At 31.9% G+C, this 27794-nt stretch overlaps 3 protein-coding genes across 4 annotated transcripts in view; 1 reads left to right on the top strand and 2 right to left on the bottom strand.

Annotated features, from left to right (window-relative positions):
- LOC105146451 (uncharacterized) overlaps positions 1-8717 on the bottom strand; it is a 47936-nt gene extending 39219 nt beyond the window's left edge. Inside the window, exon 1 of one of the 2 annotated variants that reach the window (XM_011056727.2) lies at positions 8029-8717. In XM_011056727.2, the coding sequence (XP_011055029.2) occupies positions 8029-8066 (38 nt within the window). In that variant the 5' untranslated portion in view covers positions 8067-8717. The remainder of the gene's footprint in view (positions 1-8028) is intronic. The other variant, XM_087405302.1, reaches the window with a different exon arrangement.
- The window catches only part of Tdrd3 (Tudor domain containing 3), a 76294-nt gene that overhangs the window by 15813 nt on the left and 32687 nt on the right, over positions 1-27794 (top strand). The window lies entirely within an intron of this gene.
- Positions 16957-23152, bottom strand: LOC147909988 (nardilysin-like). The gene is given in 16 exon segments (XM_087405159.1): positions 16957-18348; positions 18503-18864; positions 18866-18972; positions 19123-19382; positions 19385-19506; positions 19757-19890; positions 19973-20129; positions 20304-20434; positions 20436-20766; positions 20856-21205; positions 21319-21489; positions 21574-21773; positions 21841-22036; positions 22121-22234; positions 22806-22924; positions 23134-23152. Coding segments are annotated over 16 exon segments (2919 nt in total). The 3' UTR covers positions 16957-18202.

Below are 27794 nucleotides of genomic sequence, written 5' to 3'. Positions count from 1 at the left end.
TACATGATATGTACATCGTATGCGTGGCTAGACCTACTTTACTCGGTCAAGAGATTAGTTGAATTGCGAGCGCAACAAAAACATGAGGCGCGCTGCAAATGTTTGAAATTGCTGAATCTGAAGTACACGATTTTAACTTTGCTAAATAATAAAAAATGATGGAATAGTACGTAGAAAATTGTAACAGATGTTTCGAGGTTTTTTTGATATTTATGATAAAGCGAGTTATATTTAAAAAAATAATATTTCAAAAAGCAAATTAGTAGATAATAAAAATATAATAAAAATATAATAATGTGACATTTCGACAAGAATAAACTGAATATTACATTATTCATTTTTATTACTGAACATCATATTATATTTTTATGACTGAGGAATCAATGTATAAAGACGGCAAATACGAGTTACGCGCAATTATTGGAGCACAATAATATTTTAATAGACAAATTAATTTAGCAATAAAAATATAATAATATAACGTTTCGATTCACTCTAGCAAAAAGTCATATTATTATATTTTTATTGCTGAACTAATTTGCTGATTAAAATTATTATTGCGTTCTAATAACCGCACGTGATTCGTATTTGTCGTTTTTATATACATTAATTCTTGTTGATATGTAGAATGACCAACATACATCGTACAAAATCATATCTTTTATAAATATTAAAAAGCGAATCGTGATGCAAAGTTGATAGCATTAGCCTACGTATGTATATATATATATATATATATATATATATATATATATATATATAAAATACTAATTCCGCTATCGATCTTCCAAGTCTCCGCTGAAAAGTCGGTAAACGTAAATAGCCTCATTTGGCGATTGGATAAACGGCGGTCGTATCGCGCATATACGGGGAAGTTTTACGTGGTCAAACGAGTCGCGCTGCAGCGCGGCAGGAAACTCTTTAGCTGCGGGCCGGCTGTTTTCTACGAAACGATCGTAGACGGAGAGACTTTGAAACGCGTCCCGTGCATACCGGAGATCGGAGCAGCATGCTGCTCCGGTGTTTACGGATCCCTTCCGTACCATCGATCTTCCGCGTTCTGCAACGCGGCGAATGCAACGAGTATTGTTCTAAGAGCAACAAGGATGCGACGGCCGGCATGCCGACGCAAATAGTGAAACACGCCCAGCGTGATCCTACCGCGGGTTATCGTCCCGACGTTAATCCTTCCAGGCTTTGCCCGATGACGATCGCACCAGCGTGCTAGTTAAGCAAAGCGTTGCAGGAAGAGTACGAACTTTGTGCGTCGCAAACATTTTTCAAGGAATTATTTTTTCAGTGTGAATTTCTGAGTAAGAAAAAATATGTAGATTTTCGAATCGAACTTTTATAAGTACAATAGAATTTTATTTATCTGTACTTCATTTAAGTGTACGAACAAGTTTGCTTATTGTCTTTTCAAATATGATCCAAATATAGTTCCAATCCAAGGAGAACAAGAAAGTCAAATTAGTGTTTGATTGATTATTGAATTGACGTCGTTTTTTATCATTATTTAATCAATATGATATTATTTTGATTTCCCCCTTGCCCCGAAGGCAAATCTGAACGTTCAATGATTTTTTTCACGAGACAAACATGACAGCATTGTAGAGGATATGCAATGGATCACGTAAAACTTAATGGAAATTTACAGTACTTCGATCAGAAATAGGAACTTATATTTTTTTCATTTGTCTGGAATTCTGTTATCTACATTGTTATCTATCGCGCGCGCGGTATACTAGCATTATACATAAGTGTAAGTTCTTGAAACGAAGAATACTTTACAGTAAATGCCATAATATTTTTGGCCAAAATTGTATTTACTTTATAACAAAGAGTCAAATATTGCTGTTATATTTTTCAAATGTCTAGATTCTTTGAAAATCTCTAAAATATACAAACTCATAGCTAAGCTCTTATTGTCTGAATTATTCAGATAATAAGAACATGATGTGTTCGACTTTAGTTATCTGAACGTCAGCTACTATTAAATGTTTTCCATTTAGTGACAAAATTGACACAATGTTCTATCTTTCTTTGCATTTCATGAATAACAAAGGCAGAACTTGTATCGATTTGTACCGCCAAATGGAAAGCATCCATTATTGAATATTAGTAGAGGGGAGAGCTATAGCCTCTATTATTCGAAAATTCGGTTATTGTAACTGTCTTGTCTCCATGTTCAGATAAATGGAATTCTATTTCATCTCAAAACTTTTTTTTCTCAACGATATCTCGTCAATGTTACGTACAATTTCTCAGACGTGTTTGGGAATATCGATCATGCAAGTTCTCTATACGGTTACCGGAAGCTATTACGGGAAAGAAGGCAACGGGGCCGCGTGCCGGCGATAATTATCGGATTCAGGGGCGAAGTTCGCGGACGAACTTCCGTTCGTTGGTTCTTCCGGGTGAGCGGTGAACGCCCGAGTCGTCGGTAATCGATATCGTCGTTCGTCGACTGAGTGAAACGAGTTTCGGTTATGGTGAATGAGAAGGGAGAACAGCGAGAGAGCTCCCTGTTTTCTCGCGTCGGCGATCATGTAATCCCATAGGAAACCTTATGCACGCGAGTTTCCATTGGATCCATGTAGAGCCATGGAGGCCATGGTCCCCTTTGAAGTCTCCTTTTTTAAAAAATATTTACAGCGAAATGTTATATATTTTTAATATTTCTCTCTGAAATGCTCTTAATCGCAATTTTAATATTTAAAAAATATTGTTTCAATGTAAGAAACTCTTAGATATAAAAAAACATAGATTCCATTGTATTCTTTTTTTATATTGATATAATTTTAAATAAAACACTTTATGAATTATATATTAAATAATACTTTTTCAATGTAATAATTAAAATAATAATTTAATATGCTATCCTTTCATATTTGACCTTTAAAAAAATTTTGCTTGCGGCGAGCCAACGACCCCCTTGACAAATTTCTGAATCCGCCAATGCGAGTTTCACTTTGCATTCTCTATTATCGAACTTCTCTCATCTTGTCACGAATACAGAGGTAGTTAAATTATCGGCAATGAGTCGCGAGCAGAGAAACATGCGGAACTTCCAGCTGCATCGTGAATGAACTTTTAACGCGAATGGCGCAGCGTCGAATGCGAGCACGCTGACTTTGTGTGACCTTATTCTTTCTCGTATCGCAAAGTGTCACACTGTTTGTCTCTCTAGACTAGTGCTAGAGAGTACGACCGGTTGCTGAGGAGAAAATCCTCTTTTTCCGTATGTTTTTCCGCGCGTTCACTGCTCCAGTTCGCCAACATGTACCTCGAATTACGGCAGCCTTCTCTGCGTCGCAGAGCAAGCCTTGTATAATTGAGAAAGTGCCGGCTATGGAAAAAGGACACCTAAGCCAAAAAGTTCGTGTCGAGACTCAGGAAAATAAAGTTTTGAGTTTATTCTATAGTTAACATTAATGGAAGCTGTAAATAGTTACATCCTACGAGGTAGAATAAAATCTGTAAACATATGTTTTCTGGGAACAGTGTTTTTGTTTATGAATAGCTTTTTCCAGTCGAGGCTTCTCAAACAAAACAAGTCACGATAACATTAAAATGAATCGTTACTGATTAAAAAATGGCTTTTAGGCTGCGTTTGGAAACTTTATCCGAGTGCCTAAGTGTGTTATTTTCTTTTTTGTTTACGTTTAATGGACGATAAAGGTAGGATGATTCACTTGAATATTCAGGTAAATTTTTCAAATGCATCTTATGCCGATGATTAAATTTTAGTTTAACTTACTTTTTATTATTTTCTAGTCTTTTAAGAATTAGAAAAGAATAAAGAGTAAATTAAACCGAGACTAAAGTTAATCTATTAGAAATGGACATTTTAGAGACATTTTGGAGATATTTTGGAGATATTTTGACGTCATTGATTTGGTATACCTATACAGAAAAATATTATTCTATTGCTAAGAAAAATGATTACTCAATTAATTTTTTTCCTTTTAATGGTAATCTTTAACAAAGAATACTTTTTCTTAATAATAATCTTAAAATATATACTTATTACAAATTTTAGAAAAATTCGTTATTATATAGAGGAGAAGATAGTATGGCCAGTGTAGATATTATGGCCTCCCTTAATATCTCTCTTCGCTATTATATAGCAATCATAATGATTACTTATGGAATTATTTATTAGTAACTCGCCGTTACACTATGACGTTAATATGCCAATACTCAATAGCCAGCACTTATTATAATGCATTTTTACTTTCAAGTATTTCGAAACGTTCCCAAAATACATTTAATTATATCTATTATACTTCTTCATTTTTTTTAAACTTCAGCGTATCATCACACGAATATATTTGAGTGTGTTGTGTGCTTTTCAACATTTTATTTGACTATATATTTTGAATTATGCAAATTTGAACAATAGCATGGCATTTTGCTGATGTGGTCCTCTATGAGTATTGATTACTTACGGTCTCTTTTTTGAAGTTTTTACATTAAAACAATCATTTTTGATAATTGATTGTAACTCTACTGTTAATCTATTATAGTTTCTATTATGTGTACTATTTTTACTGAGCAGCTTATATACAGAAGTTATGTGTACGTATATATATTTATTTGCATACATCTAAAATATTTTATCTTTTTATCAATTTTGTTATCAAACACTGTGTTTTTTTTAAACAAAACCAATTTTTTGAATCTATTTTTGTAGGAGGCCAAATTATTATCCCTGTTTCTCTTCGTATCATTAATGCAGTGTCGCTACATTTTTATAAATAATGTCCTATGTAATAAATGTTTCGTAACTTTGAATTTAAAATCGATTGAACAATACTTTGACGAATGTAATTGTTAAGTTTTAAATTTAAATTTTAATTATTAACGAAGTGATTGTATAAAATGTAAATGGGGGGATCGTATAATACCATCATTTCTTTTACTTAAAATAAGAATTTATTTATTTATTTATTTTTTTAGAAGAATATAAAATTGATCGAAAAAGCGATTTTATAATGTAATAAGCAAGTCGAATTTGTTTTAATTTAATCTTGATTTAATTTAATCTGTATTAAATTTATTAGGAGAATATATGTTGAATAAATTTGATGCTTGACGAACTTTTGATAGATTGCAGACATATGAACTTTTTTAAAATACTTGAAACAATTAATTATTACTTACATACAGTAAGATTTTTTCTTTGTATATTCTTAGGTTTATTTACTGTTTGCCTTAACGCTATTTCTTAACAGTCGATATTGTCGCGTTAATTTGATTTATCTCCAGTAGTTTTCACATAAAATATTTTGTCAGAAGCGTCTCTTATATATTTAACATAAATAATTCTCAAGGAATAATTCTCAAGACGTTCGGATATTTCATGGAGGTCCATGAATGCCCACTGGATACGTCTGTCTGCTATACGAGCGGTGATTCTGCGAAGCGGTGCTGTAATTTACATGCTCGCAAATCGTTTTCGCAATTTCGCTGGGACGTGTCCGAGCGTTTTTTCCCTTTTTTCTTTTTTTTTTTTATCCCGATCGTACATCTACCGAGGATTATTTCGCGAACCGAGATCGCAATCACAGCCGTTCATTTCGCGAGGCAACGTCGTCGTATCCATAAGGTTCCTTTCCTCGTCCATCGACACCGTGTCATCCGATAGCCGCAGGATATACGTGCCTAGCCGAGAGTGAGAGAAAGAGAGATAGAAAGATATATCGATTGCCACTCGGCGTCTCGCTTTTGTACGAGTTCGCAACCAGCCGCCGCACCTAGAGATCCGAACATGGGGATGCACTTCGATGCGCGCGAGGCGGAGGGCTGGAAAGATAGGAGAGTAACGCGACCGGAATTAATGCGGAGTGAGTAAGCTTGGCTTGGTAGTCGCGCGAAGGAAAAAGGGATTTATGCACCGCCAGCGTTGATAAAATACATCCTGGCGGCTCCGGAGAGATATACACCTCGTCGCTCTTCTCGTCTGATCCTCGCTTTGCACTTCGCGTAACTCGCATCGTGCGCAAACTTGAGTTTTTTCCTGCGCGAGATTACATTCTTGATATCGCGACCGTCTGAGGTTGAAGTAAAATACCTTGGAAGGACTTTGGAAGATCGATAATTTTGACAATTAATGATCAGAATGAACAATTGATCGTGGTTGTACCAATAATATTAACCTTTCTGTAAAAGGGCTAGCCTTTATGCAAAATGGCGGCTAATCTACTTTAGTCTTTTTTGCAAAAAGGCTAATTTCGCAAAAAGGCTGCGATATCTGTCAATACATCCAGTTTCTATTAAATTATAAAAAAGATATCGTGTTCAAAGGACGTCGCCCAAAAAAGTGCAATTGGCAGAAGAGTAATTAGCGTTTTAGCAGAGGAACGGCAAAGAAGCGTATCCGTCCGCGTGGTGTCCGGCGAGATGAGAAAGAGATCGCCAAGGTGGGGAACGGATACGGAGGAAGGGAGAAGAAGGGGGAGAGGGAAAGAGAGAGAGAGAAAGAGAGAGAGAGAACGGCGCGCACTTTCGTCACGGAGACGAGGCGAGAGCCGACCGCGCGCGGTCAATGGCTGCGGTATCCGCAGGTTCAAGGAAACCGGGCTGGTCCGATTCGACATCATGTCGTGTACACGGGGAAACCGAACAGGTGACGCGCCTGCCTCTGCGAAAATGCAGGTTAATGGAATGCCGTCTAAGTAGCCTCTGCCGTGCTGCCTTGCAAGTGCATACACGATTACCGCGACTGGATTCTCGAGAGTCTTCCACGCTTCGGCGATCGGATAGAGAACTGTGTCGTGCCTCGATCGAAAACATTACCTCCAACACGTATACAACTTCTTATAGAGATTCGCACGCGTAATTTATTCCACTATAACGAAAACTCGCAGATATAAACTTATACATGTAGATATAAGATATTTTATTAAATGGAGAACACGACGTAAAATTGAATGTTAATTAAATGCAGAACATGATGTAAAATTGGACATGACGTAAAATTTAGATTTTACATAAAAAAAGTCAAGATTTTACATAAAGAAGAGGAAGAGACTCGTACAGCAAAGTCTTTCAAGGAACCGTCCTAAAAGACATTCAAAAGACGTCTATATATCTTCTGAATATCTTAAGGATATTTGTCCTAGGATATTTGTCGAATAAAATGTGTGGTATAGAAAGATAGAGAGAGTATTTTTGTTTTTTCTTTCTTTCGCAATATTAATCGTGGGCAGAGCGACTATTTGTCGAAACAGCGTGATAGAGCGAGAATGAAACCGAGAGAATACCGATTGTTTGAATACCGATTGTTTCTTGTACAATTCTGAAGTAACAAGTCTCAGACTGATTACTATGGACTCTTTCACAAGCACGCAAATCTTTTCACAATCCACTCGATCGTTACGAACGAAGCAGTGTTTTTGTTATCAGTCAATTTTTAGAAGATGGTAAAAGCTTCTATCAAACTTCGCGTTAAATGTGAACTTCTTCGGCGTATTGCATGCATAAGATCTATTCGGAAACGTTGAAATTTAGTCGAACAAATATATCAATCGTATAGTTAATATTTATGCACTTCGAATAATGTTAATTCATTTTTTGAAACTTATTTATACGTAATTTTTCAACGCCTATGCTCTTATCCAAGAAATATATCAAATAAAAAAAATCAAAATGACTTTATTTTGATGTCATGAAAGTCAAAATGATGAATTTGACTATTTCTTAATGACGTTAAGAATAAAAATAAAATCATTTCGATTTTCCATTGACTTTTATTTGTATTTCTTGGGTATGTGTAATTTGACGATTATATGGAGGTCTCTTCACGCGTTTCTATCAGCGCCACGACATAGCAACGAGCTCATCGATCGGGCACGGAGGCAGCTTTTTGAAAGCCGCGTGAGGGAACCACGAGAAACCCCAACCGGACGACGACACAAACAGGGAGGAGCGTGGACGCTTCTCATATATGTATGTATCTGCGTACACGACTTGGATACATGTGTACACGACTAGCATATCGATTTAATATTCTTTTTCTCATACCGATGCATGAAGGCGGCGGTTGACATGTTACTATCCATGGGGTGGTTCCATAAATCCCGGCCGGGCTCCGCCAACGCGACCCTCTCAACGGCACTCCCGCTCGCGGTGCTCCGAGCTCCGTTCCGTCACCCTGTCCTCTCGTTTCGACACCGTGACCTCGAAGTGACCTCAGGAAATCCACGATGGACGAGAGAATTCGACGCGATGCGAACGCGGCTGGCAACAACGATCGGTAGATAGGATCGTTCTCTCGCGAACACCTGCCTATATTGACCTGGGCAGGTTGAGATCGTCTGCCTGACTGAAGTCAGAATGCGCACTAGTCGGTTTCCATGGTGGATGGTGGGCTGATGGTGGTGGACGGCGGTGTTGGACGAGAGAAAGAGAAAGAGAAATAGAACTGGAGGTGGAGTACCGATGGAGGTGGCGGTGGCGGTTGTACCCGTACTCGAAGGATTGGTGGGGGGGTTTTGACAGAACCGTCTGTGCCGGCTGCGCACTACATTCTCCATCAGGCAATGGCACAGACATTAAGGCACAGTGCGCATGATGGTGTTGGCCGAGAAACCCATCGAATTGACCCATGGAACGTAGAGTGTGGTCTTGACTAGAAATCGTCGCGCGCGATGCGGAGAAACCGGCACTAAATTTACATTGGATGTGCGATTTTTATAAAATTTTCTCAATGATAAAGAAGCCGCTTCTTTTAAATTAATTCTGCGATATATTTTGATATTTTTTTTTTCTAACTTAAAAACTTATTTTTTAAAAAAGTTTGTTTAGAATATTTTAGATTATTATAACAAATTGTAATGATCTTGATTTAGACACTTTTTCGTTACATAAAAATATTTAAATATTTCAAAAACTCAAAAATTAAAAAATTTGTTCGTTTCTCGCGTACAAAAATAATTCGTTTCAGTATGGAATTTTAAGCTATTTTTCAAAAACTACAATAATTTCTTTATATACAAGAGAAAATAATGTATCTCCAGTAGTTTGTTTATTACAAAAGCGCGGCATTTAAGATGCAACTTCTTAAAACGTGTTGTTACATTTTAGCATAGGTTTTTTCTAAAGTCTTCCTTATTCTCCTGACGAGTATCTCATTTGCGACGACGATTTTGATCTTATATGGGAAATACTGACACAAGTGATACAGAGCTCCACTGAAAATTGCCATTTTTTGCTTCCCATTTTATGAGCTTCCGCAGTTCCATTTTCATCTGGTATCATCGTTGAACGCCCTTGCCGAGCATTCATTTTATTCTTTGTCTTTCTTCTCTTTTTTTCTTCTTGTTCTTGCTTCCGTCCTTCATGCTCGCGCAGGATGCACTTTTGTACGAGAATCCAAGCTAATATAATGGAGCGCGATTTTAGCCAGGCAACAGCAAAATGGCAAATATTTGTCAATTTGTTATACCACGTTCAAGCGACACGTATCGATTTTTCTTACATTGCAAGAGAACGTGCGATTTAAAAATTTTGCAAACTTTTTTTTGCGAACATCTCGAAATATAATTGTATATACCGTTCTATTTTTGCGTATTATTCGAGAAATGGGATCAGTTTATGCGTACGCAATAATCTAGTTCCGTTGAAATTGAATCGAAATTAGATCACGTGACGTCCATTGGAGCACCTCGCGCGCGTAATATCGATCGTTCTCTAACGATGTTTGCCGGGAGTAATTATAATGACACTAACTCGTATAATTGTTCAGCTATACTCGAGCTAATTGCATTGGCCTGTTCGTGTCGCTCCTCTCTCCAAAGTACAATTCAATTTAAGGCAAGTGTCTGACTGAAGTGGTCCGGAGTCCTCGGTTTCATCTGGACGAGTTCGGTTTCACCAGTTCCGGCGCATTCGGATTCAAAGCTCGGGACAAAATCAATACGTAGATATCGCGCGCATCAGCTATTTTCTCTTCCCGTTGTGTTCCCCTTTGCTTCCGGTAATAAGTCCTTCGACTGTGCGGTAAAGTGTGCCAAAGAAGAAAAAAAGGAAAAGAAAAGGAAATCGCAGATATTGGCGTGCTTCGAAAACCGAGGAAATCGAATTCTCCCGTTTTTTGAGGGGTGGGGGGGGGGGTGAAATGAAAATTGCTCTCTGACGTTGAGAAAACTACCTAATTTCGTCTTGAAAAAAATCTATTGCAAAGTTCCATAGAGTTTCTCTTTTTATTGATATGAGTTGTAATTAAATTTATTAAAACATTTTATGTTCATATATAATAAAAATTTATGCTAATATATAATAAAAATTTATGCTTATATTACTGATATTTCGCTCACATTATACAGTGGTTGCCAAAAATTTCCGATCAATGAGTAATTCAACAAAATATTTAACGGTTTTCAAATCAGAACAAAAATATAAAACATTTCAAAATTATTAAAAGCATTAGAAAAAAATGATACCTAGAAATCAAGAAAAAGTTATCGAATATTAGGATGAGGAATTGATAATTCTGATAATCCTGTAAAATTTTTGCGCACGGAGATGAAAATATCGCTTATTAAATATTGATGGCGCATAATCACTCGATGCAAATCGTCAGGTGAAAGAATACATACAAAGAAAGAGGAAAAATAGTCCCTAAGGACGGCGCGCTTATCGTGATCAGCGCGGCAGAACGGACGGCATTATTCGCGCAGCACGTAGCGATTCATTCGTCATTGTCCGACATCCCTTTGTAACGTCACACGAGGATGACTTTCGCGGCATATGGGCTCATTCACAATGAATCGCTGCAGACATGTATGTCGCACGTGCGCAATGCCCGCACACTGCATTTTGAAACAAGTCGACAACTATTTGAAATTTTTGAACTTTAGAAAGTATGAGCCAGCTATGTGCAAACACGACGTTTTTAAGCATTAATTAAAAGAAATAGCAGAATACAAGTATCTCTTGATCAATATCGTGGAAGCAAACGTACGCGTGTTTGAAACGACGTAATTATTCCGCGTGGAAAGTCAGAGTATACTCGTTTATCATTCATCAAGAACGAGGAGGTAGCTTCGTTTACCTTTCTTCGATCCATCGCAGGGTCCGAGTAAACAAGACGCGAATGAAAGGGATGTCGGGAAAACGCGGATGTGCTGAACGTTAGGGGTGTATGATGGAAAACGCGTGCGAGCGTGATTCGATAAAATGTTTGCGGAATGGCAGCTAGTCACGTTTCGTCGCAAAAACAGTAGGGCTGACGCATACTGGGGTGAATAAATGTGAGGGAGTAGCTTCGAGGAGAAAGTCACGCTGATGATACATTGGAAATTACATGCGAATAAGTTCGCGAGAAAGAATTAAACTTAACTTCCAATCTACTAACGAAGGAAATGTCGGAACTATTTCTCACTTTTGATGGGCTTTGGATATGTTGTAGAGCATAAAAAAATATAAGATTTATATTTTTTTATCTCAAAATTTTAATTTAGGAATCAAAGCAATCTCTAGGATTGCTTTGATAAATTAAAAAATTTAATATTTTCAAAAAATGAATACACCGTTGCTAAAAATAGAAAATATCAAAGACTTTTTGTATATACTCGTGAGGAGTGAAATTAGAAGATAACATTTTGACGGCGATTATACCGCCTCGGTATGCAAATCGCGACAATCAATAATCGTTAAAAGAATGGAAAGGGAACAGACGATTGACAGACGAGTGATGGTAGTTTACTTTGGCTTGGATTACAGGCAACTCGTCGTGCTTTAATGCAGCGAAGTCTAATCGCAAACAACGTTGGAGTGTAAGAGCAAATACTCAGCAAAACCTATTAATATGCTTAGAATATTGCATAAAAGGACATGTAACATTCACAATGAAAATTACACGAATTATATAGAAAAATATGAAAGTTTTTGTCCAAATTTTGTAAATTAATTAAAATTGAAATTTGTAATATGTATTATATATCGTAGTCAATTTTGGAATTCTCAATCTTTTTATCTGTTTAATTTTCATTACTCGAACAACATCGTTGTTAATTAATTTTTTTTACTTTTTACGTATTATACTAAAAAGTATACTAACAAGTCGATTACAAATAGATTTTAACTGTCACACGTAAATTATTTAATATATTTTTATATATTTAGTAATTCTTTTCTTTAATAAACTAAAATATCTGATTAATTAATTAATTTTAAACTATTAAATTTAATATTTGTCTTAAAGAATAAAACTTATTTTTTTTTTAAATAAGAAATATATTAATGGAAATAAATATTTTTATTATTACTGCCTTCTATCTTTCTGCTAAAGGGAAAAAAGTTGTGTGATAAATTAAGAAAATAAAATCAGGTAGTTGCATTTTTACAAAATTTTAATTTTATATTATTAAAATTATAATTATATATAATATACAGGATGATTCGTATAAACCGATTTAATTACACAAGCCCACAAAAAAAGTACCTTGTGCTGGAGTAGAGATCCAGCTATTATTATGTATTTTAAGTCGCTGAATACCCTTATATTATATATAATTATAATTTTATATTACAAAATTACAAATTAAAATTTTATATTACAGCACAGGGTACTTTTTTTTGTGGGTCTGTGTTATTAGCAAAATTTAAAGACATACGGAAAAATGGTTTATACCAACATTTTTTTTTAATACAAAGAGTGACATCACATAGTGAAAATAATTATTTTATGGACGGACGCGTTGGGGACATTTCAAAATGAATTTCATTTTTTTAAATGAAATGTCATATTTTTTATTACATTGTATGACAGCCCTTTTTAAGACAAATTCATTATACAATGACATATTATATTACAATGTATATTACAAGGACATTCTAGATCAATCTAATTGTAAGTCACAAATTTGTAGTAAAGTAAAATGTATGCCCTGTATTTCTGTTCCTTACAATAAATGTTCAATATTTTGACCTTGGACTCGATGACACAAATGAATTCGGTGTGTTAAATGATCCATGCTCTTCTTAATATTTCCAGTGAAATATTTTTAAGCATTGTAGTAATTCGAGTAATCATATTATCACGAATTGTTGAAGGTTCAGAATATAGAATGTCTTTGACATATCCCCACAAAAAGTAATTCAAAGGCATAAGGTTGGGTGATCGAGGTGGCCATGCTACAAGCCGATCTATCGATGTGGATATTTTTTATTTAATAAATTTTGTACTGCCTTGGTAGAATAAGTAGAAGTTCCGTCTTGCTGAAACCATATTTGTCCTCGAATATGTAATTCCACATTTTCTAACAATATTAGCAAGTGGTTTAATTTCAAGGAAATTGTGATAAATTGCAATCATTTAATGTTTCTTCGAAAATATAAGGTTCAATTATATTCCACTCAAAATACCGCACCAAACGTTTTTACTTCGAATTCGTTGATTATCATTTTGTCTTATCCAATGTGGATTCTTTGTTGACCAATAATGCATATTATGCCGATTTACAATACCATTACTCTTAAATGTCGCTTCATCGGAAAAACAAACAGTATGGAAAAATTGTGGATTTTATTCTATCATGTAACAAGCCCAGGTACAAAAATTTATTCTGTTTTGAAAATCTGTTCTGTGAAGTTCTTGATTAAAATTTATGTGATATGCATAGCAATGCCTAGGATTTCAAATTCTTTGTATTAAAGAAAATGGCAATTGTGTTTCTTTCAAAATTCCATGCTTGTATGCGGATTCAAATTAATCGCTGTTAAAATGGTAACTACGTTGGCTCCATTGTTTCTTTTTACATATAATATACCAAATTGTCTTGCTCGTGATATAATCTGTAATATTGAATGGGCACTATGTCTATGTCTATCTAGATATCGTTCATTTAATACTCTTGCCGTTTCAGCTGCACATCTTCCACATTCACTATTATCAAAATATCCGCAACTTGTGAATTACTGTAGTTAGCCATAATGCTCAATGCTACGACTAATTTCATACTAACATTATTATATCAACAGTTTTAACAAAAAAAAACATTAAGGTCATACATTTAGGCATATAAACATCGATATATTTGACGCACCGAATTCATCTGAGTCGTCGAGTCCAAGGCCCTTCTACTTAATAATTCACGATACATTGATATTTGACATATAATATTTGGTATATATTTCATTTACAATACGTTGAACATTTTATAATGGTTGATAAAAACAAAGCTTGGCACTCGGCATATGGCGTGCCATTTAAGATCACCATGCTATCAATTATCATTCATTTGCATTCGTTCATTGAGCACGAAGGTAACAGTGTTCCGTGTACCGAAATGCGATCATACTTCATGAATAATAAAAGACTATCAACTGATGCGAATCATTAATTTTTACGATTAACAATCTATAAGCGATTATAGATATAAGTAGATATTTGTTGAATATTTCGCATTAAGTTATAATTGAAAATTATTTCTTGAGAAATTTACAGAATATATTTACAGAATATTTTGTATAATTTATTAAAGCCATATATCCGAATGATTGGTTACTATAGTAATTATAATGTACAAAAATTACCTTTGATACGGATTACCTTTAAAATACACCGGATAACTTAAGATTACTTTGTATTATCTCAAATTATTTCACCTCAGATTATCAAATATGTTACACAAGATTACCTTCTTTACTCATATTACACAAGTATTTAAAATTACATTACATTTTCTGAGATTACTTAAAATTTTTCCAAATTTACTTTGCTCATTTAAGATTACTTTATACGAGTACATAAAGTATTATTTCTTCAGATCACTCTAGAATATCTTTATAGATCACTATGGTAAGTATCTTCGAAAAAAGAAATTGTGCTAAAAAGGGCAAACCAAAAGAACAAATTTTAATGTACATAATATGATACAATTGACATTAAATAAACATAAAAGTAAAAATAAAGATAAAATATGTCTACATAGAACTAACGTTTCGATCCCGATCGAGTAATTTTCAAAGTTATAAAATGTATATAAAACGGTTAATTAAAGATAGGCTAACAAAAGATGACTACTTATAGAGATACGATGACAAAAAAATGATTAAAACTAGACTTTAGCCATGACTTCAAATCTAAATCATTTGGATTTTTAGATCAAAGCTTATATTGCACTTTAATTTTTAGATCAAAGTTTATGTTGCACATATAGAATGAAATAAAATCAAACTGTATTAATATATTAAAGACTCTAACGAATATAAATCAAGTGATATAACTTATAAATTACAGAAATTTATTAATGTAGTATTTTTTTTTTAAACACCTTGTATACGAATTTGCTACATTCATGTGTAACGATCTATTTTTAGTATGTAAGACTATGTCAGTTTCTAATAAAGCGGAAGAGAAATTTTCAATTAATAGAGTATTTTTTATTTATTCATAAAAATTAACAATTTCATTTTATAATCTAACCTTAAAAGATAGTTTACAGCTCTATAGCATTCGGAATTAATTCTTGACCAAGCATTGTCAAAAATTTTAGGAGTGGGAGTACTATCATTAAAGATTATCAACCCTGGGCAAATTTTCGACGGTATAAACAGAGTCCCAAGAGCTCGGAAGTAATTGAAGAACGCTGACATTATCGACAATCAATATAAATTTGCTATTATTAACATAAATATTCGGCTCATACATTCATTAAATTCATAATTTTTTATTAAATAAATGTTCCATAAATAAATATGCATACTTGTAAAGTTAATATCCTATATATTGCAGAAAAAATACAATTTTTTTCTCTGCAGTTATCATCTCTGATGGTAACTAAACTTTGATGATACCACTGAAATCAATTTTAAAGAAAAATCGAGTATTATTGATAATACATTTCTAAATATGTAAATACGTCTACTAAACTAATAAATCATAAAATTAGTATAATCAGTTAATAAAATTACTATTATCAGTTTTTAATATTTAATTACTTCAATATTCACAAGGATGAATTCCCGTAAGGATGCCGATCTTTAATAGTATCTATAATCGGTCCAGAGAGAATCAAGGGAGAGGATAAAGCTCTATATTACTAAAGTAGTGCATTAGTCCGCCATATTGGACCTACTAACTTTATCATGTACCAATATCATGGACAGGAATAACTATATATACTAATAATACTAAGCGCTTATTAGACTATAGATAACTAGGTCCAAGATGGCGATGAAATAGTCAATAGGAAGACTGTCGGAAAGATAAAAGAAATACACTACTTTGATAATATAGTTTTAGGAACCGATAGCATTTCTCTTCTTCAATTGATTCCGCCATTTATAGGTCAACTTCCGCAAATGTGCATATGTACATGTATGTATATGTACATAATCTAGTGCGGTACAATACTAGTGTGTGCAGCATTGTATGTTTCATCACGCTTCTGCCACACCTCTTACTCACTCCAACGAACGGTGGCTTCCGGCTGAATCCGTTCTTTCTTCCTTCTCTCCGATGTTGGTCCAGGTGTGTTTTCTCTCATTTCGTGCATGCGTATCTCTGAGAGAGGGGATCGAAAAAGAGAATGAGGAACTGATATGTAACAACTTCAATCAAATCGGAGAGAGTATACTCGTATATATTCTATGAAAGTCTCACGAGCGCGAATCGGGACGGATGCGTTTCATCTCGGAATTTTTGTTAGCTTGAGGTAGCCCGCCGAGCTTCTTCATGCTTTCGATCCAGTGTTGTTAGACGGGCCGGGTTTCAGACGCATACGCGTCCAATGTAGCTTCAGTAACGTACACTAGTAAAATAGGAGATCATTAAAGTCGCCTATGTCAAATATTTTCAAAAATGTTGAAAATTTAAATATATTTTACATATGTATACATACATTTTACATATATAGCAATATTTTATATATATTTTATATACATATTTTATATATATTTCATAACCTGAACCAACAGTCCTGAGTGCGTCCTTTTTTAAATGTGGACTACTCCCACTCCTCGAATGCTTGATCTAGAGATACTATGGCCCTTATTCAGAACGCTTACAACGATATTAGCGCGCTAACATGTTATAATTTACATTACGCATACTATAGAATTACAGAGATAAAAGTGCGCTTTTATCGATAAAAGTGCGTTCTGAATATGGGTCTATGTCTATGGACGTGCCTCCTTTATACGCGAGCCGGTAAGTTGCGCCAGGGTATCAATCATGAAACTTTATCCCTAGGAAAAAGAAAAGTGAAAATTTTTACTATTGAAATTAATGGAGAAATTTTTCACTTTTCACTTTTCCTAGGGATAAAGTTTCATAATTGATACTCAGATCGAGATTATCGAATATCAATAACGGCTGTCCCGATCGAGTTTTAAGTACACTTAATCGATAGCTTACGCTCCAATTGTATCATATACATGTTTTTATTTTTTCTACACGTGGAGATATTGCGACGTAAAGTCCGGATCTGTAACTTTTTATCAGATTCAGATTAAGTACACTTAATCGATAGCTTACGCTCCAATTGTATCATATACATGTTTTTATTTTTTCTACACGTGGAGATATTGCGACGTAAAGTCCGGATCTGTAACTTTTTATCAGATTCAGATTAAGTACACTTAATCGATAGCTTACGCTCCAATTGTATCATATACATGTTTTTATTTTTTCTACACGTGGAGATATTGCGACGTAAAGTCCGGATCTGTAACTTTTTATCAGATTCAGATATGTTATCATCGTCGATCACATTCCGCTTTCTGATAGGTTAACATTCTCATTCACTGTTCTGTGTTTCCTGTTTCTTTTATTGTGCGGAGCCCCTAAGATAACCGCTAGATAAATGCTATATAATATTTAGAAAATTTTTGCTAATGTTATCACTTTATAACCTTTTTTTATCTAGTCATTAGCTAATTTTTTAAACATAGTCAAAAAAGAGCATTACATTACTAGTTCGTTATTACTTAGAGAAACTAAATAGTGATGATATATAAAACTTTACTAACGCCATGACTAGTCAGCCAATATAGATTCAATTTCTACACGGAATAAGTGTAAAATATAATGGACAATATAATTATGAAATCGAATATAATTAATATATATTAATGATAAATTAAAATAACAAGAAGTTTTGAAATGGTAATATACATATCATTGTAATTTCGTCATCAATACTTATTACTGTTTAAGTATTACTTATTAAGCGCTTTAAGAATGACAGGATTAATCTTTTCTATTACTATATGAATAGAGAACGAGGTGATTATTTTTGTACTTATTTACGTCAGTAATATGAACAATTTTGTGCTGTGAATCGTCAATTATAAATTCCGTAAGACAGTACGCATCACGTCTACGCTTCTCTTCATCTACAACAATTAATTTTTAAAATTTTAATTTTTAATCTTAGCAATTTCAACTTAATGTGACATAAAAGAAATAGAAAGCAAGAATGATGTCATAACACAAAAAGAAATATTTAGACAATGATCAAAATTCGATCAGAAAAAAATATTTGCTTACTGACAGCAATTTCCTTCGGATCATTTCCTACCACATGAACGCTCAATTTTTTTAAACTACTTCCATTCAGTGTATGTCTTCCAAACCATTCTCTCAACTTATTGATATTTAGATTCTCTATTGCAAGCGCTTCCTTTTCACATCTGTCAAACATAAATTGCTGCTTTATGATCTCATTCCAATTTCTGTCAACTTCGTTTTTCATAACCTCGGCATTGTCAGGTTGCTTTAAAATTCTCAGCCCTTCTTTGATATCATCTAATTTCTTTTCTAAGAACTGTTCCAATCTGATTCTGAACGAATTCAGAAATCTCTCAATCAGTAGGTCAATGCATTCGGTTGTGTACTTATCTGCTTGAGTAAACAGTAATAGAATATCCTAACATTCCATTGATATCTCTAAGATTGCACGAAACATAACTAAGCTTCTCTTGAGTTCGTAGATTCATTAATGGTTCTTTTATTATCATCTAAAAGATGATTATTTATCAGATGAATGTGACGTGCAAATAAAATCAATCATAGTAATCGGAAATGTTATTCACATTTTATTTAATATTAAAAATAAATTGAAGATTTCATGTATTTAAATATATAAAACAATATTATTAAATACTTACGAGCAACAGCTGAATTAACACCGACAATTCAATTGTAGCGGTATCGACTTGATAATAATTTGTCACTACCGAGTTTACATTAGTACGGTTAATATTTTTCAACTTGCAATAAGATGTGCCTTGGGGTATTTTAATTACTCCAAGAGGCCGTACCTTACTAAAAGTACGCAAAGGACCACAATTAATTTTTTGGATAAATCTTTGTATAATTTTGATCGTAAAGTCTTTCGTGATGTTGCCTTGCACAAGACATTGGAACACACACCATTGGTCATGAGCATTGCAAAGTTTTGGAAGTTTCGAAAATTAATTTATTTATTTAGATAATTATACTTCTCAGTATGTGGAAGGTAGTAGTATTTTAGTATCCATAATTCCACATTCCTACGAAAAAAATATGCGATATATGTTATTAATCGGAAGTGACATAAGAAATAAATATAATTTATTTTATAACATTAATATTATAAAATGAATTATATTTATTTCTTATGTTACTTCCGATTAATAATTTATATCGCATATTTTTTTGTTACAATTGTTATAATTAATGTTCATTAAATGTTTTTTTTAGTTATATAATTTTCTAGTTATATAATTGTTGCAATTATGCTTGATAATAAACAGATGATACTCGATGAATTCCTCAGGTTGCAAAAATTTGTTGTAATATGTCTTGAGCTGATGCATTTTAATAATTTTAAACAAGTCCTCCGAAACAAGTCCTTTAAAATCCACCATATTGTTTGCAATAATCATTAACAAGGTCTGCAATATAAATAAAATATTTATGTAGTTCCAAATTATATATATAACTCGATCAGCGAATATGCTTTAAACGTATACTTACTGACAGTTTCTCGTCAAACCCGCTCAATTCTATTATAATACCTACAGCTTCTTTACTGACATTGATAGTGTAGTTAAATCCAGCCATTACAGCCGGATGTAATTTTTTGTTCAATATATATTTTAATATAGTACAGTACATATCCAAGAAAATAGCACTGAAACGTTATTAATACGAATTTTGTTTAATAATAAATTATTTTGTAAAAATCATAACACGTGATAATTACAAGTTAGATATTATATGCATATAGGATCAAGATATCAACATATCGTGGTAGTATTACTATAATGTATAAATATAACTATTACATGTCCAGATTATTACTTACTTGTTTGATGTTTGTAATGTGAGAGAAGGAATTATATGAAGATTTATATAACACATCGGCCGATGAAACTTCGGGCAATACCAAATCTCCGACATATTATCTTGGTGTATATTTATAGGACATTTCGAAGTTTTCTGCTGATATCGATATGGTAGAGAAATTATTGGTAAGAAATTTATTGCGTGATGGTAAACGGAAACAAGGCAATGGCTCAATAAATTTCCAATTCTTTTGTAACGCGATATCTATATAATTAATTTTGAAATACGGCTCGACTATGTTTAATACAAAATTATTGTCGAAAACCATGATATTCGCCGTTTCTGGCATCAAAAGATCCAAACATTTTTGTATAGCTTCTGGGTTATACTCGAAATAATTATGCTTTCCAGTTATATAATCATGCGACGTATAGAAATGCATACTCTTACATAAATCAAACACATCGTACTTACTGAAATATCTAAAAAAAACTCTCGAGTATAAGTGATATCATATATTTTAATAATATTTTTCTTTTCTACATATCAATTTATTTCTAAATTGAATTACCTAAAGTTATCGTTTCTAATCTTATAAATCTCATTATAAATACTTTCTTGTGGACCCATCCTTTTTACGAATTTTATAAAGGAAAATATTGCTTCTAGAATATCTTGCTGATGTTTTAGTCCCTCCTGGGTCAGTTCTACTATAATCTCGAATAAAACATACATAGAATTGTATCCGAAACTATTATCATTATCACAGTTACCACAGAACAGATCAAGAGCCCACATTTTTTTACGTAGGAAATTAATTAATGATCCATTTCCTTTATGCTCAATAATCAATGAAATATATTTATATGGTTTACTTCTGTACAAATGAAGTATTGACGGTAAAGCCCATGTTACATGTAGCTGTAAAAGATAAATTTTATTTTTATATGCATTTCAGTACGCACAGCTTTTTTTGAATATGTGTGTGTGTGTGTGTGTGTGTGTGTGTGTGTGTGTGTGTGTAAGATATATACTTGGCTGATATCTTTGATGGGTTTAACTTTATACATTTTTTTGAAAGCGACTGTATCAAAAGAAACGCCTTCTTTAAATTCAATAAAGTCATCGGAAGGTAGCCAATTACTTAGTATATTACCGAAGCAGATTGTGACATACGTTTGCAATGTATCTAACAGTAACCTCGCCTATAAACGGATGTACGTATCATGAATTAACTATATTTAATAAGAAATCAATCGTTTATCGCAATTTTAACACATAATGATTACCTGTATAGTTAGCATCATTCTGTGAGCGCTATAATGGCGCTCTCTGAATTTGTGCAACTCTTCATATAATTTATCATCATCTACATCATTGTGTAATGAATTGCGTCGAAGAAACTTACTGGGTGGATGACCAGTTCGAGAAATAAGAGACAGTATTTGTTCCTTTCTATTTTTATCGCAATATAAACCCCACTGAAATTCTATGTGAACATGGAACATTAAAAATCGCAAGTTTTTGCAACAATATTACTATTATGATTTACATACCTTCTTTTATGATCTCTCGCTCTCTTGTGATAACATCTTCCTTCATCAAAGGTTCAATAAAAAATTGAACAAAACGATCAAGAGCTGCAAACAAGTGTTTTTCTGAAATATCAAAGTAAAATCTTGTATGCTCGCAATCCGTTGCGCCATTAGTAGTGCCACCATGGAGACTGATAAATTCATTAAAATCGTTTTCCTATAAATACAATAATAATTAAAAATTTAAATTTATAATTTACAAAAAGTATATTTTACAATAAATTTACTTATTGTTTAATACTTTTGGATATTTTTTGGATCCCTTGAAAACCACGCGCTGAAGGAAATGTGCCAGGCCTGGGACTTCCAGTGGATCGCTAAAACTACCTACTCCCACACATAAGCCACAAAATGCCTGAGTTTAAAAAATATACCTATTCTTATCTTGCGTTGCATACAGAAGATTAAATTCATACATTAAGAATAAACAGTAACGAGATGATCCGTGAACAGTTTATACATTTCGAAACAAATCCATGAACACTTATTTACAGATAATAGATAAGTTCACGTTTTTCAAACAAGGACTCCTGATGGTGGGTACGATTTGAATTACGCACTCTCATTATCAGTCGCATGCTGTATCATTTGTCCTTGTTGTTGACAAAATAATAAAGAAGAATAAAATGATGCATCATGCGCTTTATGCATAACGCGAAACGCATCCGATATCAAGCACTACTGGATAAATATACTATTGCTGTCATTGCGACACTTTATTCTTTTACGTCTGATGAGTGGTAAAAATGGATCGATACAATTGCACTAATGATGCGCTTCTGAACGCAGATTTGAAGAGATAGACTTTTTTTATGATTTTATTAGTTCATTTCCGATATTATTATCTTAATAAATTTTTTAATAACAGATTACGTAAAAAATAATAAACGTATCCAAAAGTGCTAACTGAATTGTATTGTTTATACCTTCCACGTCATTCCTTCTACGTCTCTTTTAACTCGTTTAGCTGGAGAACTACCTTCTTCGTAATCTTTGTAACTCATATCATCATAATACGCTTCTTCCAGATGAGATATTAACAAAGCTGTTAAACCATTTTATAGTCTAATGACTCTAAATTTGAAAAGCAAAATAAATAATACTGAAATAAGAAATTATTGAGGATCATATAAAGACACTTAATTTTTTTTTGTAGAAAGTACGTTGTAATATTTCTTTTAAAAGATTATCATCGCAGTTAATAATATGTCTCGTATTTCCATTGAAATCGCTGAGTCTCCACTCCAGTCTCACCTATATTCGGCCTTATCATTCTCCGATTTGTCAGGCGAATCCAGATATTCAACATCAGGTTTATTGCCTTCGATCGTATGCTCCTCCTCAGACATTATATCGCCGTGCAGGGAACCAGAAATTATAGACACAATACGATACGATCGGAGAATTCAAAATAAGATTTTTATATGTTCCAACTTTCTTTTTCTAATGGTTAATTTTAATCAGCACTCTAGCAATCGACACTTCTTTATGTTCTGTGTTTTATCTGCCCTCAAACGAACGTCAATATGAAAGTCAGTACCAATGTTGTGTATACATTGTAAGAGAGTGGAAATAGAAATAATAAGCAGAGTCATAGGTATCCAGTGTTCGAAAAATCCGAAGTTTGGATTCAGCAACGAGCACACAATCCATCTATCTATTTTAATTCCCGAAATTTTAATTTTTACTACGTGCTTTGACATATTAATCAGAGATTAATTAAAAATTACTTAAAACTAAATTTTGAAAACTGTATAATTCATCTACTTTAATATAATATCTCTTTCATGTTAAATAAAAAACAGAAAATTTGATATACGTACTTAGTTCAGGAATATTAAATTTTTTTAAGGCAAAATTGTCATAAAAGATATGTTTACAGAAATTTCTTCGAAGTATTGTATTATACAATTATTAATATTATATTTACAATTAATGTTATTAATAATTATTTATAATTAATTAATATTATTTATTAAAATTCTTAGTACCAAAGAAACTTGGAAAACTTTCCAGCTTTATAAAACTGATTAAAAATGTTTTTCAAAAATATCTCAGAAGGTATTCATTTTATCGAATTAAAAATTAATATCAAAAGAGAGATTGATAAAATTAGAAACAATTTCGTTTATTTTTGAAGTCATACGATCAATACTTTCCATGATAGAATTTTTTTAAGGATGTTGTACTTTTGGTCATTTCGACAATTGGCTTTTTTTGGTAAATATCTCAGATTTAGTTATTTTTATGTTCAAAATAATTCTTATAAAGATGGAAGATTATTTAATTCTTTACAAAATTTTTTATTCGTTCTCATACGTTCAATATTTTTCGAAATACGATTTTAAGAATATTTTTTTTTATTTTTGAATGAATTGATTTTTAATGTTTTATGTAAATATTTTGGATTCGATTACTCCTACGTAAGAAGTATTTATTATCAAATCGACAAGTTTTGAAATTCTCTACAAAATCGTTTTGTTATTAAACTTTGTACAATGAATAGTTGTGGAGATAAATAAATTTTTCAGGGGCGATTACAATAACTGTGGCCTTTCAAAATAGAAGCTTTTTCTGAAAGCACTTTTAATAAGGAACACCGAAAAAATAGTATAAAGATTTTTATATTTTTTATATTTTTATGTTTCTGTGTACAATAAATATTTCTTTTGTAAAATTGCATTTTTTTTCTTAAGCAGTGAAAATATAAAATTGATATTCTCGAAGATATTTATCATAAAGATATTTAAAGTCTATAAAGATATTTTAGAGTGATCTGATAAAATAACACTTTATGTACTCGTATAAGGTAATCTTAAATGAGCAATGTAAATTTGAAAAAATCTCAAGTAATCTCAGAAAATGTGACGTAATTTTAAATACTCTTGTGTAATATAAGTTATGAATACAGAATATGCATAATTTTCGTCCATATTTACAAATGTTTTAAAGTAATCTCATCATTTTATTTTCCAAATTGTCTTTATTTATAAATAGCATGTAATAAAAATTAATGTTATTTCTCTCTTTTGATGTCACGATTCAATACTGTGGTGATTACTCAGGAGCACCCAGGAGCCTTAATATAAGCAAACTTGGTTTGGTCTAGCAGCACTAACTTTTTTTATATTAAGATTTTTTTATTTCAATTAGATGCTCTTGTTTTCATGTATTTTTGTTTAAAAGTAGTTGTATAATATTATTTTTTCAACGAAATGTATTTTCTATTTCTAATTGGTGCAATTTAAAAAATTGACGTACTTTTTGAAAAAAAAAAATTATTTTATATATTTTCATAGTTTGAAAAATAGGTTTAGAACATGTTTGGAATAGGAAATCGTTTTTTTTCAAGGAGTGCACATACAAGTGCGTATTTTATAATTTATATAACGATTTTTTCTGAGAGGAGCCCACACTTGCCGCTTTTTTTTACTTTTTTTAAAAAGGTAATATATTATTTATATACTACGCTAGATACTTTTACTCTTATGGAAATGTTTCTCATTTTTCTTATTTTACATTCATGTTTTTAGCATTTTGTTATACCGTGGTCTAGCAGCGTCACGTGTTTACTTCTTTTGTGGTAACACTTGAATGGACAAGGTAATGCAATTGCGGATTGTATTCTTTATTTAATTTGTAAAAATTTTACAAGAAAAAAGTATCACTCTGCTTCATGAACCAAAATATTTTAAGTTAACTATTCAGGTTAGGAAATCTGTCAGTCACGAAATACTGCGATTTGAGCACGCGCTGAGGTCATTTTTCATGGCTATATGCGAATGCGTTGTATTTCTTATTGTAATAGATATTATTCACTGCTTTACAAATATAAATTCACTGCTTTAAATACAAATTGCCTGTTTTGAAACACAAATTTACTGCTTTAAAAATACAAATTCATTACTTTGAAACAAATTCTCTGCTCTAAAACACAATTTCATTACTTTTTAATAGAAAATTCCTGTTTTAAAAATAAAAAAATATAAGAAGATAATTTCTGTTGTAGGACAGATAATTTACTTTTAAATCCCAGTAAAAAATTTTTCATTCGTGAATATGTATAAATATATATAAACATATACATAATACGCATAAATATTCATAAACATGTATAATTGTTTATGAAATATGTCCATACCATCCATTTTTCCTTTTTTAAAATTACTTTTTTTTTGTAAAATTACTCTTTACTGTAATAGAAATAATAATAGTAATGTGAAAACATTAAAAATAATTAAAAAAGTAATTTTGCACAATTTGTTTTAGAAAAAAATCAAGTTTGAAGAAATATAAAAAAGTTATTTATGCATAATTATATATAAAATTATGCATAATTATGTATGAACAATTTTTTCAAATATTTCTAAACTTTTTTTTTAACAAACAATGCGAAAATTATCCCTTTAATTATTTTTTATATTGTCACATTATTATTATTATTTCTATCACAAAATCATCATTTCTATCATAAAAAATAATTTTATAAAAGAATGATGTATGAACATGTACGGACATATTTCATATATAATTATATATATTTATGAATATTTATGCGTGTTTATGTATATTTATACATATCATACATATTCAAGCATGAAAAATTTTTTATCGGTAAGCATTAAATTTGTATTTTTAGTACAATGAATTTCTGTTTTAGAACAGGATAATTTGTTTTTAGAACATTTTATAACTTTCTCTAGCTTTGTTTCATTTTGCCCCAAATCAGAGCGAGTACTAATTTGAATTTTGATATTTTACTCATAAATAGCATTTTTTGTAAATAGTACCATTAATCTAAATAGTTGTTATATCATGTGCATTAAAAGAAATAAACATGTATGTTATAAATAAAGAAATATGTATGTATATTTCTACAAATTAGTAAACTTATTTCAACTAATATGTTAAATCTACCCTTACTTGTAAGGGTAGTTTTCACCCTTCAGAGTAGATCTTTGCAGATAAAAATAATACGTGTCAAATGTTTTTCAAAATTCTATAAATATGCAAAGTTTCATTAAAATCGATGACTGACACTTCATAGGTTTACTTGTAGTGTTAAATTAAAAATTTTGCGACTACTAACTCAAATTAAGTATAAGTAGAAAGGTACATTAATAAACAAATATCTGAAAACTTTTATGTGTACTTAAATATTATTAAAATCCTGACGTAATTAATAATAAAATTTGTTTATAATTTTTTTAAATTATTTTATAATCAGTTTTCTGTCAGATTGAGAAACATTTGAAGGATTAACACTCTGCATATTTATTGGGGCCATTAAATATATATCTATTCCCAACTTCTTGAATGACTACCTTCCAATGATCTTGATCTTGACATATGTTGTCAAGATCATGACTCGAAGAAATTTTAGTCGTCGCTCGTTGTTCGTTAAAAAGTTATTAACAAAGAAATTTTTTCAATAAAACCTTTTGTACATAACTGTGCTCCGATAAGACAAATTCCCTACTCTAATAGCCCAAAAATCTTCTTATATAATTTTTGTGTCTTTAGAGCAGAGAATTTGTATTTTTAAAGCAGAGAATTTGTTATTTTAAAGAATTTGTGTTTGTAAAGCAGGAAATATTTTATTATGTACACCTTTTAAACTAAGTGAAGTTATAGAATATCATAAAAATCACATATAAACGTTCATAAAATGCATTGGCATCTGTGACAACTAAAAATACTAACTGTAACAACTTATCCCATGTAACAACTTGCCCCGGTCTCTATAAAAAGAAATTACAGAATATATCATTCGTTCAAAAATTATTTAAAAGATTAAACGGATCAAAATTATTTAATATCTTATTTATAATTTAATTGTTGACTTAACTGATGATTGAACTATAATTTTGGAAAAATTTCTTTAATCATTTGAGTTATTTTTATATCTGTATTCT

The sequence above is a fragment of the Acromyrmex echinatior genome, chromosome 4, assembly GCF_024713525.1.
Source record: "Acromyrmex echinatior isolate Ae372 chromosome 4, ASM2471352v2, whole genome shotgun sequence".
NCBI classification, from domain to species: Eukaryota; Metazoa; Arthropoda; class Insecta; order Hymenoptera; family Formicidae; genus Acromyrmex; species Acromyrmex echinatior.
Note: the sequence above shows the minus strand (reverse complement) of the source record. Positions and strands in the feature narration are given on the sequence as shown.